We start from the raw sequence: 15,035 nt of genomic DNA on the forward strand, positions 1-15,035 counted from the left end.
GGCACAGAAAAACACGTGAAAGACGAAGATGGGTTTTCCCTAAACGTAGCCTAAGAGGGAGGCGACCCCCCCCCACCCCGGCTCGCGTAGATCAAAGCACCTTCTCTTTCCTCCTAGCCCTGGCCGCGCGGTTTCAGCCCCACTCTTAGCGCCTGTTGCCTCTGATTTTACAGCTCTCTTATCTTTCCATGCTGTGTTCGTTTCGCTGAGAAACTGTCAATTTCAAACTCTTTGTGGTTGTTTAAAAAAAAAAACACTAAAACCCACTCCGCTCCGTCCTGGCCCTGGCCCGGGAGACGGGTTCTCCACCGGCCGGGAGGCGGTTCCACATGTGCGCTCGTGCGGGGTGCGCCGGGGCTGCGGGCGCACAGTGCCCGCTGAGCGCTGCCCTCCGCGACTGGGTTAACGGACGGACTTCTCGCGGGCCCTGCCGTGGCGGTCACCCCCCGGCGGGTAACGGTGGGGGCTCACGGTAGGGGTCCCTTGGGCACCTCTCCCACAGCGGCGACTACCACTTCTGACCCTACCCTGCCCTCCATTTGAGAAGGATCTTTTGGCGGGGGAAGGGGTATTTTCCAGAGCCTCCAGAAAATGACCACGCATTTTAGAGAAAGGTCGTGCCCGCTTCCCAGCCTCACCTAGTCTGGGCTGCGGCCAGGCCCCGCCCCTCCATCTCCCCCCATCCCCCAACTTAGCGGAGGGAGAGATGCCAGCGCAGTGGAGTCATGCCGCTGGCTTGGGCACCATTGGCTCATGCCTGGAACACGCAGCGGCGAGTACGCACATCTGGCGGCCAGCCCGGACGGCTCCGGTCCTGATATGGAGAGAGAGGGCGGGCGGGTGTGTGTCCGAGCGCGCGAGGCCGGGAGAGCGCGGCCCTGCGGGCTCCTCCCCGAGCTTGCATCACCAGTGCCCCCCTTCCCTCCCCGCTTTGGCCCCTCCTCCATCCCTCTCCCTGCCCAGCCTAGTTCGGCTGGTTCTCGGGGGAAGCTATTAATAGCATTACGTCAGCCTGGGACTGGTAACCCGGAGTAAACGGGCACACCGCCAGCTGGAGGGCTATAAAAGGGGTGATGCAACGCTCTCCGAGCCACAGTCGCACGCAGCGAGGCGCGCAGTGCACAGCGCTCTCCCGGCGCCGCCGCCCGAACCCGAGCCGACCCGCCAGCCCGCGCGCCGGCCGTGAGTCCTCGGGGCTCGCCCGCCCGCCCCGCAGACAGACAGCCCGACCCCGCCCCGACCCTGCCCCCCCTCTGGACCCTGGCCGCCCCGAGTGGAGACCGGAGGTGAGCGCTGGAGCCGAGTGAGTGAGCGCGGCGAGGGTGGCTTGCTTTCATTCCCTCGGCGCCCCTCTAGTGACCAGTCCCGCGACCCCTGCGCCCGCCCCCCGACCCGCGCGCCCAGCCTCCGGCTGCGAAGGAACTCTGGCCGAACTTCTGCCAGCCGAGGCTGCTCCACAGCGCTTCGGAAAGTTTCTCGCAAAGAACTTTCTCTTTTGACTTGGGGCGCCAAAGGTTCCCGGCGACGGAGACGTCGGGCTCCGGTGCCTCCACCGGCTCCGGGGCACTGCTCCTCTTGGCGCTCGGCGCTTGCTTACCTCTCCCGGAGCGGGCGTGGGGAGGTGGGTGCGCGGGGGGTGGCCAAGGCTCTCCGCCTCGCTGGCCCCCGCTCATCCTAAGCTCCGAGCCGGGCACCGCCGCTCCCGAGTGCAGCCTTCCCGGGGCCCGCCGAGAGGCACCGAGGCCGGGTGCCGGCGGAAGGGCTGCCCCAGGGGCCGGAGCGAATGAATGGGAAAGGGACCGGCGAGCCTGGGTGCCGGGCGCGGCCGCTGGGGGTCGCCCTGCGCTCCCTGGAGCGACGGGCCGCGGGACCGCGCCGGAGCCGGGAGCGAAAGTTAGTTGCGACAAGTTTGGAGGTGGCGAGCGCTCGGGTTGCTGTCCCGGGGCGGAAGGCGGAGAGGGCTCCTGGCACGAGCGAACGTCCAGCCCCTGGGCCTGAGACTTCCTGTCCCAAAGCTCTCTCACACGCTTTCCCTATCTGTGACTCTTCCTCCGGCGGGCCCGCGGATTTCTCTGCTTTTCGCCCGTGGAGACCCACCTCGGAGGAAGCGAGGGTGCGGAGCCCCGTCAGATAATTGAGAGCACGCCTTTGTAGCCTGGTGGTCAGGACTCTGAGCGCTTACACTGCGCCTCGTGTCTTTGAGCCTCAGTATACCCAGCTGGGAGAAGTGGGCCCCTCCCTCTGTTTGCAAGCACCAAGTGGTGGTTGACCAGATAACCACTGAGGTTCTGTTCCCTCTGGCAGAACTTCTTCAGATTCCAGTGGTATAACTGAAAGAAAGGGGGCCGGTGAGGAGACCTGGATGATTTGCGGGGGGGGGGGGGGGTCTCTGAGACCAGCTTCGGTGGCAGTGAGGGGGAGGGGACTTATCCATGGGCATGTCTTCCCTTCCTAACTTTCTTTCCATTGAAATGGTTCTCCTCTCCATTTTCATTTCACCTACTTTCTTTCCTCCTAACCATTTTCTTTTCCCTAATTTTATTACCTAGATCACATACGCTTCCTTACAAATAAAGGCATGGCCAAACCCCTGATGGAGCCAGAAAAAAGAAAATGAGTGCTAGAAAATCTGGGTGGCCTCCCAATGCACGTATTTCAGTGTGGGTGACAGTCCCCTCTGTTGGGGGCTTCCCGGACTTGAAATGAAGGAGAAATTGTTCTTACTGTCCTTTCGTTTTATGTTTAGTATTTAGCGTAGAATAACGCTGCAACATACAGACTCTTGCCTTGAGGATGTTCTGGACAAAGCTTGAAGTGGCAGAGGGGTTTGTAATTGTATTGTCTGCATGGCTTCAGAGACAATGTGACAGGTCGCTCTCCAGGCTGACAGTGTGGATAAGATGTAGCCCACAGCACCTGTGGCAACTGTTGGAGCCTTCCCATTCTTCCTGTCTGAACCCCACCCCTCTCTGTCTCTCTTTTGGCCCTGTCTCTCCATTGTTCTCTTTCTTTTGTACTCCCTCCCTGCCTCAGTCCTGTCAAAGCCTCTTCTGTGGTGGATACCAGGTTACTAAGACCACTGACCCTTCATCTACCTGGCCGATGACTCTATTCTCCATTTGCCCTACTGGTTGGTCCTTTTGGGGTTGAATCTCTGTTGGTGATAAAGGAAAATGAGCAGTGGGTGAGTGGCCAACAGTTTGGCCACGGGTGGGCCACTCACCAGCTTTACGGCCCTTGTGCAAGTCACTACCTTCCAGGGTCTCCTTTTACTCAATTGCAAAATGAAGATGTGACCTAGGTGACTCTAATATTGGGCGTTTTATCCCATTATCTAGAGCCCGTGAGTTCCTCTCGTTGCAGATTGGCTGGGCATGGAACAGGGTCAATGGCTCCAAGTGTTACCCGGCTCGGGGAGGAGGAAGTGCATAGGCAGGACACCACAGAAACCAGAGATGGTTCCATACTTGAGAACTGGTTATTTCTCAAGTGTGTAAGAGCAGTGGAGACAAGGTTTTGCCAGCAAATAAATAGTGGGGTAGAACTGACCTGGTGTGTTGGGAGCCCTGGGTCAATCAAGGTGCAAAAGAAGGTCATTCACAAATGACCTAAATTTCATTAGGGTTCTAGTGCATTCCTGATCAATAGGGCTAACTTGCACTGACAACAACATTTTGAGTTCCCTCTGAAATGGGGAAAGTGGAATCACAGTAACAATGGCTCCTCAGTTCGGGTATAAATCCACTTTCGTGCCATTTATGTAATCGTCTTAACTGCCCTGTGAGGGAGTGGGGGCAGGGGGTTTTGGTCTCATTTTACGGATAAGGAGACTGAGGCCCAGAAACCTTGAGTGGCTTGTCAGTGGGTGCTCAGCTTGTGAATGGTAGTGATAGGCCTGTTCCTGAAGCTCCAGCCTTACATCGATGATTTTTAGGGAGGCTGGGAGAAAGACCAAGATAGAAAGTTAGTGAAAGACCAGCATCGGCTTCCTATACTGTAAGTAAGATGTCTTCAGAGCAGCATTTAGTGTGAAGAGATGAAAATTAAAAGTGAAATTCAATGTAGTTGTAGCTACTAGGAAATATAATCTGAGAGTTAAATTTCCAGTTAAAGAAACACATGAGTAAAGTTTCACTTTCTTGAAAATGATGACACTACCAAAGATATGACATGGCTTCTGATTGGAGATAATGAAGCAAAAGCAAAATGCAGGTTCTTTGTAGCAAGTGTGGACAATTTTAACATCCGCGTAGAAAGTCAACTCAGAAAATCCCCAAACATATTTTTTTGTCTTCAGTGAGGGGGGAGTGTTGGCAGGTCTCGACTTTCAGAAAAATTGTCTGAAGATTTCACTTCATTTTCCTTGTAGGGACACAAGCCTGAGTCTGGGCTGAATCAGACCTTAAGAGAAGGAGGAAAGGAGTCACCAGAAAGTATCTCCAGAAATTAAGCTTTAGCAGAATGCAGAGAAAGTTCAAATCTCTACAGATACAACTGCTTTACTTTCAGAAAGGCTTTTTAGCATTTTTACAGCCTGTTTCCATCCCCAAGTAAGCCCATCTAATGCTTTTCATAAAAACATTCCATACCACAGACATTCTTCAGTTTCTTTCATCGGGACTGCTGACTTTACACTAAGGAGGAAAAAACAGTCCCAAACAGCAGACCCCGAGCCCTGAGAGCCCATTAATAAACTTAGCCGGGTGGTGAGACAGAACTACACTCAACCTCAGTGGAATTCAAACTGCCCGTTTAGAGGAGAACCATCCAGTCCTCCAAACAAAGGCCAGCCCAGTGGTAGCTCTGAATTCCATCCCTGAACTACTGGGTTTTTAATAAAGTTGGTTAAGGGAGGGAAAACATGAATGCCTGGGAGAATCTTAAGCCTCTGGCTTTAGGAGGCCAGTTTTTCAGAGTTTATCACCTGCCAGAGAAGTATCCTCCCAGTGTCCTAAGATTATTCGATTACAGTGATAGAGGAACATCAGTTCTGGCTTATGACCCGGGGCTTTGGGAAGAGAATTACATACATTTCCTGGATTTCTTTGAATAGTCAGCAGTGGCATTCGTCGGCCTGGAATTCTTGTTTCCATCCGTGTACTTAAGATCTTAAGGGGGAGTTAGTTATAGGTCAGCGTGATCTATTCAGAAGTGTCTGAGATCACAGAGAGTGACCAGCCACCCTCCCACTGAGACCCCACAGAGCGTCTGTCACAGAGCCAGGCCTGGGTTGGAGGGATCCCTGGGAGGCCCAGTAAGAATATACCTCCCAGCTGCCTTTATGCTTTCCAGGACGTGTTCGTGTATTATTTCCTCAAACTCCTTGCACAACTCTGGAAAAACAAGGTGATTGTTACTAGCCTTCTTTTACAGAGGAGAAAGCAGGCACTGGGAGGTGTAATGATACCTGAGTAAGTGGACCTCAGATCTTGATCATCAGTCCCCAGTCTAGGAGTTTTGTGGATAAAAGACCCACGTACTACGACTCCTGAAATGCAGGCAGCAGCCAGAGTGTGCACGCTGGCACAGAAAGATCAGCAGTTCGTTGCACAGAGTTCATATTTTCCCCATGGTTCTTTGCTTAGTCTCCTCCCCACTGTTTCAGGTCTAGGACCCCCAACCACCCCATGCCTGCCCCCACTCCCCAAGAAGGATTTGCACTGTTTTTTCTTTGTGGGTTTTGTTTGTTTTTTTTCAGTGTAGAATAATATTTTATATTCTATAAATTCAGGGCATAAGTTCTGGAGTCAAACTTAGTTCCGAGTCCTGATGCTGCCTCATACTAACTCTGTGGCTTTGGGGAAGTTATTTAGCTAGTCTAAACCTCAGTTACCTCATCTGTGAAATAGGGCTGGGACCCAGCTCACTGGATTCTCATGAGGGTTAAGGGAGATAATGCACAGAAGGGTTCTGGTGTGAGGGTGGCACTCATTAAATGTTAGCAACTTGCCAAAGGGCTTCCTGTCTGCTAGACCTGGCTAATGACAGCAGGTCCCCAGATTGAGAAGAATGCTCCAGGGGATAGTCTGCCTAGACTGTCATTCATTATACACATTCATTATACCTGAAGAACCGACTGCAAGGATGGGAGGGGGGGCGGCCGCTGCTGGAGGGAGTATATGGCAGGAAGAGATTTATGGGGGACCATTCCAAATTGGAACCATGGAACTATTACTGTTTCTACCCTTCACTTTCCTTGCACTGTCCCTTTGGGTTCCCTGGGCTATAGAATGAGAGAGGTAGATGAGACCTCAGAGACCCTTTGATTAGACCGCTCCTTCCCCATTTCTTGTACTCAGTGGGGCAGTCTGAGGTGGTCAGTGGCCGTTGGGAGCAGCTGGTGCCCAGAACTGGGTGAGGCTCTGGGGACAGGAACAGTGGAGACTCAGGCCCCACACTGTAGGAGCTCTCAGCCATTGGCCTGATGAAGACTGAGGCTCAGAGAACCTAGGTCACACTGTCCCTCAGTGCCAGAGCCAGTCCCAGGTTCCCCTGGGCACCCAGCCCCAGCTTTCCCAGCCGCCACAGGGCTCAACAACACCCCCCAGGAGAGGTCCAAATTCTTAGATCCTTGCTTTTCTTTTCTCTGAGGTCTTTTGCTTCAGCAGCCTTTACCTTAAGAAGGGGCCACTGGTCCCTTGAGGCGTGAATCCTGTCCCCCTCCCCCCCCCCCCCACCAACCTCAGCTCCTGCCAAACTGGGCTGAAGTAACACACCTGCTAGCTATAGTTACCATCGTCATTCTCATTGACTTGGATCCAACTTCCGGAGGGAGAAGCTTCAGAGATTAATTTGCTAAATGCAAGGGTCCCCTAGTCTTTGCTTTCGCTTCTATTCATTGATTGATTCAACTTGATTTCAGATACCTTCCAAGTTTCTTTTCGAAACAGAGACTGAAAATGGGGTTACATAAAAGTCTCACTGATTTTTTTTTTTTTCTTTCAATGCTCTTCCTCTTTCAGGACTGTTTGAGGCTGCATTTGCATATATGCACACCAGCCAAAACTAATATCTTTGTGAATTCAGAATAGTCTGAAATGCCACCCCTTATAAATTTCAATTAGGCATTTATCCACATCACTGAGCTGTGTATTTTAAGAACCTGTTTTACTCAAGACGAGGATGGCATGAAATGAAAACAAAACAGAAGCCCGAGGGCTTACGGGACTTTCCTCTGGGGGTGCGGCCCTGGTGTTGGAGGCCGCAGGTGTGGGGAGACTTGATCCCATGCCCCTAAATCCCTGAAGTAGCTTGGGTTTCAATATTTCTTTCAGCAAAATGATGCTTCAACACCCAGGCCAGGTCTCTGCCTCGGAAGTCAGTGCCTCTGCCATCGTCCCCTGCCTGTCCCCTCCTGGGTCACTGGTGTTTGAGGATTTTGCTAACCTGACACCCTTTGTCAAGGAAGAGCTGAGGTTCGCCATCCAGAACAAGCACCTCTGTCACCGGATGTCCTCTGCACTGGAGTCGGTCACTGTCAGCGGCAGACCCCTGGAGATGGCAGTCATGAAAACTGAGGTAGGTTCTTCTCGAGGTGCCTCTGCTTTCGATGCTTATTTGTCATACCCCCACTGTGCCAGGCATGCTCCAGGCTGGGGACTGCACAGAGGGCAGTGACTGTGCTCATCACCACCAGGACCCAGCTGGCCAGACTGTGGAGCCAGGACTGGTCAGCCATGCCCTGCGCTGTGTTGATGCTCACAGCCCGGCTCCAAGGCCACCTCTGTCTCTGAATTCCCTTGAGCAACCTTTTAGAAGACACCTGGAGTAACAGACATGGCGAGGAGTCTAACAGGTGGCTGCTGGCGATGCTGTGGTGGCCCAAGGACCTGAGGTCTTGGCTATTTTGCAGGCTTTCCCTCAGGGATAAAAGATGGGAGTGTATCAAGCTTACTTAATCGGCCTGGTCACTGTCTTTGGTCAAGGGGTAGTGGAACATGGCCAAAAAGGAACTGAGTTTAAAAGGAAAATTGTTATGAATCTTCATGATTCTACAAAAGGAGGTGGGGGTAATAATGACTCTTGCATAAGATTGACATAAGGGTTAAATGAGACCGCGTTTGTTAAGAGTCTGGCTGTTAGTCAGCATTCCGTGACGGGCAGCGGGGGCTACCATATGATGCTGTATCCACAAGGCATCATTAGAGGCATTGTTGTGCCTCAGTTAACCTCTGGAGGCCATCATTGCCTTGTTCAATCCTGGGCAGCACAAGGGGAGCCCTGAGACACACGAGGAACTTTTTTTAATTCTGTAATTAAATATCTTGAGATAACAGGATGTAATGGAAAGTAGTAAGATCCCCACAGAAGAAAAAAAAGCATTTTGGAAGGCTATTTGGAGGGTTCTTCAGAGGAAGAAGCAGGAGATGTCCAGTGCAGAGGACATCTGGTGACAGAATATTTCCTGCTCCGTGGAAATGTTCCCTTAAAGCCACCCAACTCATCCACTGATTCTGTGTTTACCAAGTCACCTTCTGATCTTAGGTCAATTTAACAAGTAGGTTTTCCTACTGGGAAGAGAATGCACCAGCTGACCTAGTTGAATATTCAGGTCCCGTTGGTTGCTATAATTCTCCTCTTAAAATAGATGCCGAGCCTGTGAAACCCATAAGCATCCTGTTGTACGTAGGCAGCGTGAGCCTCCCCCAGATCCCAGTCACCTCTGGGGAGGCAACAAGATGGAATGAGCCCGTATGTCCAGGAGAGGACACAGTATGAGGAGCCAAAAGCCTGGGTTTACACCCGGGCTTTGTAGCCTATCAGTCTGGTAGCCACGAGCTAGTGATTCCTGGGCTTCTCTGGACACATTGCTGCCGGCCACTCTGTGCCTCATTTCCACATCAATACAGTGAGAGAATTGAACTAAATCGTTCCTGAAAGCCTTTTCCATCTCTGACAGTGTATGACTCTGAGATTTGCTCTACTTTCAAATACTTCCTTATTTGAGAAAACCCTGAATCCTCTCCCACTTCTCCAAAAATGTCCGTAGGGTTGCATAGGAAATACGACAGTTGCTGAGTTCTAGATGAAGATATTGATGGTGAGGTTAATAATGACAGTAACTGAAGCTTACACAGCACTGACTAAACATTATGCAAAGCATTTTAATTTTAATGAAAAAAAATTGTTTTAAAGTTTATTTATTTTTGGGGCGCCTGGGTGGCGCAGTCGGTTAAGCGTCCGACTTCAGCCAGGTCACGATCTCGCGGTCCACGTCGGGCTCTGGGCTGAGGGCTCAGAGCCTGGAGCCTGTTTCCGATTCTGTGTCTCCCTCTCTCTCTGCCCCTCCCCCGTTCATGCTCTTTCTCTGTCCCAAAAATAAATAAATGTTGAAAAAAAAAATTAAAAAAAAAAATAAAGTTTATTTATTTTTGAGAAAGAGCATGAGCTGGGGAGGGGCAGAGAGAGGGAGACACAGAATTCGAAGCAGTCCCCCAGGCTCTGAGCTGCCAGCACAGAGCCTGACTCAGGGCTCGAAACTACGAACCGTGAGGTCATGACCTGAGCAGAAGTTGGACGCGCAACCAACTGAGCCACCCAGGCTCCCCTAATTAATATTATGTGTATATAACTAATCTAACTGATTTGACCCTCCTCACCACCCTATTAGGTAGCTAAGATTATTGATCCCATCTTACAAGTGAGGAAACTGAGGGTCACAAGAGTATTGCAATATGCCCAAAGTCTCACAGCTAATAGGTGGTGAAGCTGGGATTCAACCCAGTTTTGTTTCAACCCAAATGTCTGCCGGTATGGCTCTGGGATCCAGGATGTAAAAGGCGAAACTGCTTCTTGCCTTGCTTTCCCCTGGGGCTTTGTTTCTCTAAATCTCTGGCCTTCAGTGCAGAGCCAAGGCCGTGTCGTCTAATCCAAAGGACTTCTAATAAGACGGATCTGTGGTGATCATTGGGTCCCAGGATTTCTTCGGTTTGAGGTGTGGCTCCCACGCCCTCTCCTGCTGTCGGGAGCTGTGACAAGTGACAAGACAAGGTCTGACATTAGCAGCCTAGGCCATCACCTGCTTAGCCCACCGTGGGTGCTTCATCCTAGTCGGTCTCCAGCCTCTAAGCAAAGCCCAGTGGCCGACTTTGTGGGCTTCCCATCAGTCCTGAGACAAAGTCAGGGTCAGAGCCAACTTCCATAGAGGACCAGATCCTGAAGCAGGACAGGGTTTTATTCTTTGAGGGCCCCTCACGGCAGACTCCGAGTGGGGCACAGAGGAAGAGGTCAGTATTTATTTGCTGGATGAATCAATGGTTGGTTCATGTTTACCACCCACAGGTGGTACCAAGCCATGGGCTGATAATGCTGCTTTGTTTGGGCGATGCTCCTGGGTTCCTGTTTTCCGGGAGCTCCATGCGCTTCTTGTGAATTCATGAAGGAGGTGCTTTAATGCCCTGGGTGAAGATAGAGGTGAATGGGGGTCAAGTCAAAGAAAAGGCAGGAGGGAGAGGGTGGCCAGGTGATATTCCCGAAGCCATGCCTGGATCTAGCGGAAAGGACGTATTGACCAAACAGAATCTATTTCCTGCTCTAAATGATTACAGTTTTCATCCAGTAGCTATCAGTTTGAATATACAACTCATTTCAAAATCCAAATGCATTTTTGAACAGGCTGAGTTTTAATTTCTTATTGCCCGCGTAACTTGAACGAACGGTTCCTTGGTTTTCATTATCTGTTCGCAAGCGTGTGCGTGTGGAGAGGTTTCATGCCGAGGCCCTTAGTGCTGGGGCTGCCCTGGTTTGCCACTCTGTGCCGGCAGTGAAAGGCGGTGTATTCAAGGTGGGTTGCACGTCTTGATCTCTTGCCTCCCATGACGTGTGTGGTCCCTTCACTCGTATAGGTAGCCCCGGAAGAAGACGAAAGGAAAAAGAGGCGGCGGGAAAGAAATAAGATTGCAGCTGCCAAGTGCCGCAACAAGAAGAAGGAGAAGACAGAGTGCCTGCAGAAAGTGAGTCCTCCCCACCTCGCCCCCTCCTCTTGCTCATGCCTGCCCCCCACCAGCCTCATGCTGCTGTCACAAAGGGAGTCAAAAAGCCCCCTACCCAGGAGTGTTTTCTGGAGAAGGACGTGTAGCCGTAGCAGAAAGGCCACTTGCTAGATGAGGAGGTAACAAACTATCAGCACAACGAAGGTGACGCTCGATGTATGAGAAGCAGGTGTGTGCACTGGAAGCCGCAGGCTGTCTGGTGCCCAGGTTCCCAGCAGCCCTGGCCCGTCCATACACGTCCAGCAGCTTCCAGGCTGCAGGATACATCAGCCCAGTTAAAGAAGCTTCACTCACCCGTTTTAACGAGAAAAGGAAGCTGCCAGCTCTCAACTGGCTGAGAATGAAAAGCCTTTAATTAATCTCTTCAAACAAGTTATTTCCTTAATCCGAAAGCAGTGGTTATGCTTTTTTTTTTTTTTTTTTTTTTTTTTTGAGTTCTTGTGTGTTCTTAACTCTGCTGCCCTTCTTGGCTCATCCAATAGTCTGAGCTCCTGGCTGTGTTCAGTTGGCTCCCCTTCCTGAAGGGAAAAGCATGAGAGGGAATGGCATCTCAGGGCAGGAGGGGTGGGCCACGGCCCTGTCCTTCCAGGCAGTGTCCTGTCCCCCGAGTGTGGACAGGCCAGGGCAGAGTCTTCGCCCAGGTCTCACAGGCCCCCAAGGAGTCTGTTGATTGCTTCGGGGAGGCGATGAAAATCGAGACACTGTATGTGTTGCCATGTACATTTTTCTCAATGAAACCAGTGACTCACAAAAGCCTCAGAAATGGGTCTGCATTTCTTCCCGGCCCTCAAGGCCCATGTGGGTCCAGGAGAGCTACACATGGGCTGTTGGACTCATACAAAGGAGATCTCTGAGCCATTGGCTCTACTGCAGTGTCATTACCACGGGAGCCACAGCCCTCCCTCAACCTTGAGTGGAAACTCAAGGGCATCTCTGAAGAAGCCTCCAAGTTCAAAGGCTTCTCGGGGGCTGGATTCTCCCAGACCTAATGCTGCTGTCCCAGCTTTGTGGGGACGCTGTACCAGGGAGCCCACGGCACTCCCTCTGCAGACCATTTCCACCTCGATGAACCCCGATGACTGTGACCACCGCCACCCCAAGCCACCCTCCTCTTCACTGGAACCTTGGCCGCACTCCTAATAATTCTCTTACTTGCCCCCCAGGAGTCAGAGAAGCTGGAGAGCGTGAATGCCGAACTGAAGGCCCAGATCGAGGAGCTCAAGAATGAGAAGCAGCATTTGATATACATGCTCAACCTTCATCGGCCCACGTGTATTGTCCGGGCTCAGAATGGGCGGACTCCAGAAGATGAGAGAAACCTTTTTATCCAACAGATTAAAGAAGGAACATTGCAAAGCTAAGCAGTCATGGTATGGGGGCAATTGGGGAGTCCTCATTGAAACCTTCTACATCCCAAACCCTGAAGCCATTGGAGATCTGACTTCCTGTGCACCTCTCGCATCCCAGCAGTGAAGCACCATCGAGGCAGAAGAGCCCTTGGTGACTCAGCTGGGCCTTTCCTCTCTGCACCAGAGTGGACTTTGGACCGGGGCAAGGGCATCTTTTGTCTTAACTCCAGGATTTAGGCCTTAACCATCCTGGCTATTCTTGGATGCTGCAGATGGCCCCTGGTTAGGGTCCTGCTCATCTTTTGCCTGGATTCTACAAAAACAAACAAACAAACAAAAAAAGCCAGGACTCTCACCATAGGACTCATGCTGAAGAAGTGTCTGCACATTGGGTGGGTGGAGTGGGGCCACCTCCTGAGCTGCCACTGCCACTGCCACCATCACTTATTGGGACACAGAGTGAGAACGGCATTTAGCAAAGTTGTACAATGGCCAGGGTTGTGCTTTCTAGCAAACATGCTGTTATGTACAGGAATTACTGTGTGCAAGGCATTTGTTTCAAAGCTAGGCATTGTGTTCTTCTGATGTTTGTTTTGCACAACACTGGTGTGATTTTCCTCAGATCTGGTTTCTGAGGGTTTGGTGGGGGAGGCGGCTACCACTGTATGCAGTGTCTTACAAAATGCTGAGGTGGCCGCAAGAGCTCATCAGCCCCGGGAGAACAGAATTCTGCTGGCGAGCAGCGTAGTTTTGTGCCAACAGAGAAAGCTGCCTTTCCCTTGGCGCCCAGGCATTAACGCAGAATTTGTGGGCATGACTGTAGGCCCTCTGTTGCAAACTCAGTTACAATGTCACAGGAAGAAAGCAGAAAGAAAGTCCAACTTCCAAAGGGTTAGGACTCTCCCCTCGGTGACTTAGGTCAGGAGTTCTTTCTAGGCCAGAAGAGCCAAAGAATATTCCATTTTCCTTTTCTTGCAGTTGAAAACCACATCCAGTGGAGACAAGTTTGAAGCCAGGTGATGCCTGGGTTTTAGCATTATTGGATGTTAGTGGCATTGTTTGTCATGCAGATGTTGGCAGAAATCTGGCCCAGAGCATTTATAACTGTGAGAGGTCATTCACACTGGCCACAGGACTCTGGCTACTGTCTGTTTAAATTCTGATGTTTCTGTGAAATCCTCAGAGTGTTTAATCCTACTCAGTAGTATCATTACAATTTTTCTGTAAGAGGAAATATTACTTATTTATCCTAGTATTCCTAACCTGTTGATATAATAAATATTGGAACCAAGACACGGTAAACTTAAGTGTTGTGCTGGTTTCTGTTCTTTTAAATGGGTTGGTTGTTGAGATTTACTCATTTCCCATGCCCTCCCTCTCCATTGAGGGCAAGGGGCATTGAGTTTAAAAATTCTCCAAGTGTCATCCTTTGCTTTTTGGCGTGCCACTTAGGTGGGACAGTTGACTTTCAATCTTGTTCCTCGGTCTATAGCATCTGATACTCAATTTCTCATTAGCAGACCCTAGAACACAGCGCCAACCGGGTGTATCCTTTAGACCAACTGTTTGCTGTTTAGAGTTTGGATATACAACCTGAATTGCTAAATACCTCCGCCAGTTCCTCTGAATGTACGGATGCCTAAAACATACACCTGTTTTCCAGCTTGAGCCCTGGACACTGTACATTCTGCCACAGAACACCTCTTAAAGTATTTACTTGATTACAGCTATCGTGTCAAATATGTGTCTTATTGTTGCAAATACGTATTTCGAATGTGAGGAAAGAATGGAGGGGGGAAGAGAGGGAGACAATAATTTTTGACCGGACAGGTGTGATAGTTCAAAGAAAGGTATTCCACCTAACTTTCTGGAATCTCCAGGGCATATGATTCCTTAGGTCTGGAACAGAATGGGGCTCCCTTGCTCTTGGCCTGTGCAAATTGGTATCCCTCACAGGCGAGAAATAAACACTGGCTGCTCTGCTGCTAACGCCGTTCTTCAGAGAGATAGTAGCTTCATTAAATGTTAAGATTGATGCACACGAATGGGGAGCCTGCCTCTCTGAACTCATGTGTTTCCTCTAAACTCTCACCTGTGACACAGGTGTCCTGATTTTGCTGCTTTGTTCGCACATCAGGGATAGTTCCCAGTCTGCAAGGAGCCCTCTGGTTGAAGTACCATTCACCACTTCTTTTAGGAGATCATCTATTTTCTTTAAGATAGGGGGACAGGAGGGGAGCGGGGAGGGGGGCGGGGAATTCCTCGAATTTACCCTCTGGTTGTAGATACAGGTGCCCCCGATCAGCTGTTAGGAAACTCAAGACCGGTTTTGAAGCTGCCAGGGACAACAATGGATTGGAGAGGAAGGAAGTGGGTGGTGGCTATGGCCAGAAAAATGGATCTGAAAAATACGGTTACTGGATATGGTTATATGGTTACTGGAACTGACAGCTCTTTTACCAAATTCACTAAAAAAGTTTTGCTTTCTGCAGCCAAGATTATGTTTTGATACTTTAATAAAAGACAAAAAGATGACTATGTATTTACCATCAAGTCGTTTAGTTCCTCTTGTTTCACACTCGATGGAGAGGGAAGGTTGGGAGGGTCTGAGAATAAACTTGAAAGGGACCTCCGCCAGAGTCAGGCACCTGGGCTACGATGCCTTTCCATGGGGCTGCCCCCTGCCATGGTGGTG

At 50.7% G+C, this 15,035-nt stretch overlaps 2 protein-coding genes across 2 annotated transcripts; both read left to right on the forward strand.

Moving 5' to 3' along the window:
• Positions 1 to 329: 329 nt before the first annotated feature.
• On the forward strand, positions 330 to 2,134 carry LOC124509845 (translation initiation factor IF-2-like). The gene is made up of 4 exons (XM_047076455.1): positions 330 to 453; positions 1,097 to 1,286; positions 1,515 to 1,621; positions 1,680 to 2,134. Exons 1-4 carry the CDS (start codon positions 330 to 332, stop codon positions 2,132 to 2,134), a joined length of 876 nt encoding a protein of 291 aa, XP_046932411.1.
• On the forward strand, positions 1,109 to 14,534 carry ATF3 (activating transcription factor 3). The gene is made up of 4 exons (XM_047076817.1): positions 1,109 to 1,286; positions 7,275 to 7,518; positions 10,845 to 10,952; positions 12,155 to 14,534. Exons 2-4 carry the CDS (start codon positions 7,279 to 7,281, stop codon positions 12,350 to 12,352), a joined length of 546 nt encoding a protein of 181 aa, XP_046932773.1. The 5' UTR covers positions 1,109 to 1,286; positions 7,275 to 7,278; the 3' UTR covers positions 12,353 to 14,534.
• Positions 14,535 to 15,035: the final 501 nt, after the last annotated feature.

This window comes from Lynx rufus, unplaced genomic scaffold, assembly GCF_022079265.1.
Source record: "Lynx rufus isolate CCGP_SWC_20201006 ecotype Redwood Valley unplaced genomic scaffold, mLynRuf1.p SCAF_15, whole genome shotgun sequence".
NCBI classification, from domain to species: Eukaryota; Metazoa; Chordata; class Mammalia; order Carnivora; family Felidae; genus Lynx; species Lynx rufus.

Coding starts and splice junctions, on each gene's coding strand:
- ATF3 (XM_047076817.1), top strand. CDS start 7,279: ATGATGCTTCAACACCCAGGCCAGGTCTCTGCCTCGGAAGTCAGTGCC. Junction 7,519..10,844: donor TGGCAGTCATGAAAACTGAG/GTAGGTTCTTCT, acceptor TCACTCGTATAG/GTAGCCCCGGAAGAAGACGA. Junction 10,953..12,154: donor AGACAGAGTGCCTGCAGAAA/GTGAGTCCTCCC, acceptor CTTGCCCCCCAG/GAGTCAGAGAAGCTGGAGAG.
- LOC124509845 (XM_047076455.1), top strand. CDS start 330: ATGTGCGCTCGTGCGGGGTGCGCCGGGGCTGCGGGCGCACAGTGCCCG. Junction 454..1,096: donor TGGCGGTCACCCCCCGGCGG/GTAACGGTGGGG, acceptor TCCGAGCCACAG/TCGCACGCAGCGAGGCGCGC. Junction 1,287..1,514: donor GCCCCGAGTGGAGACCGGAG/GTGAGCGCTGGA, acceptor GGGGCGCCAAAG/GTTCCCGGCGACGGAGACGT.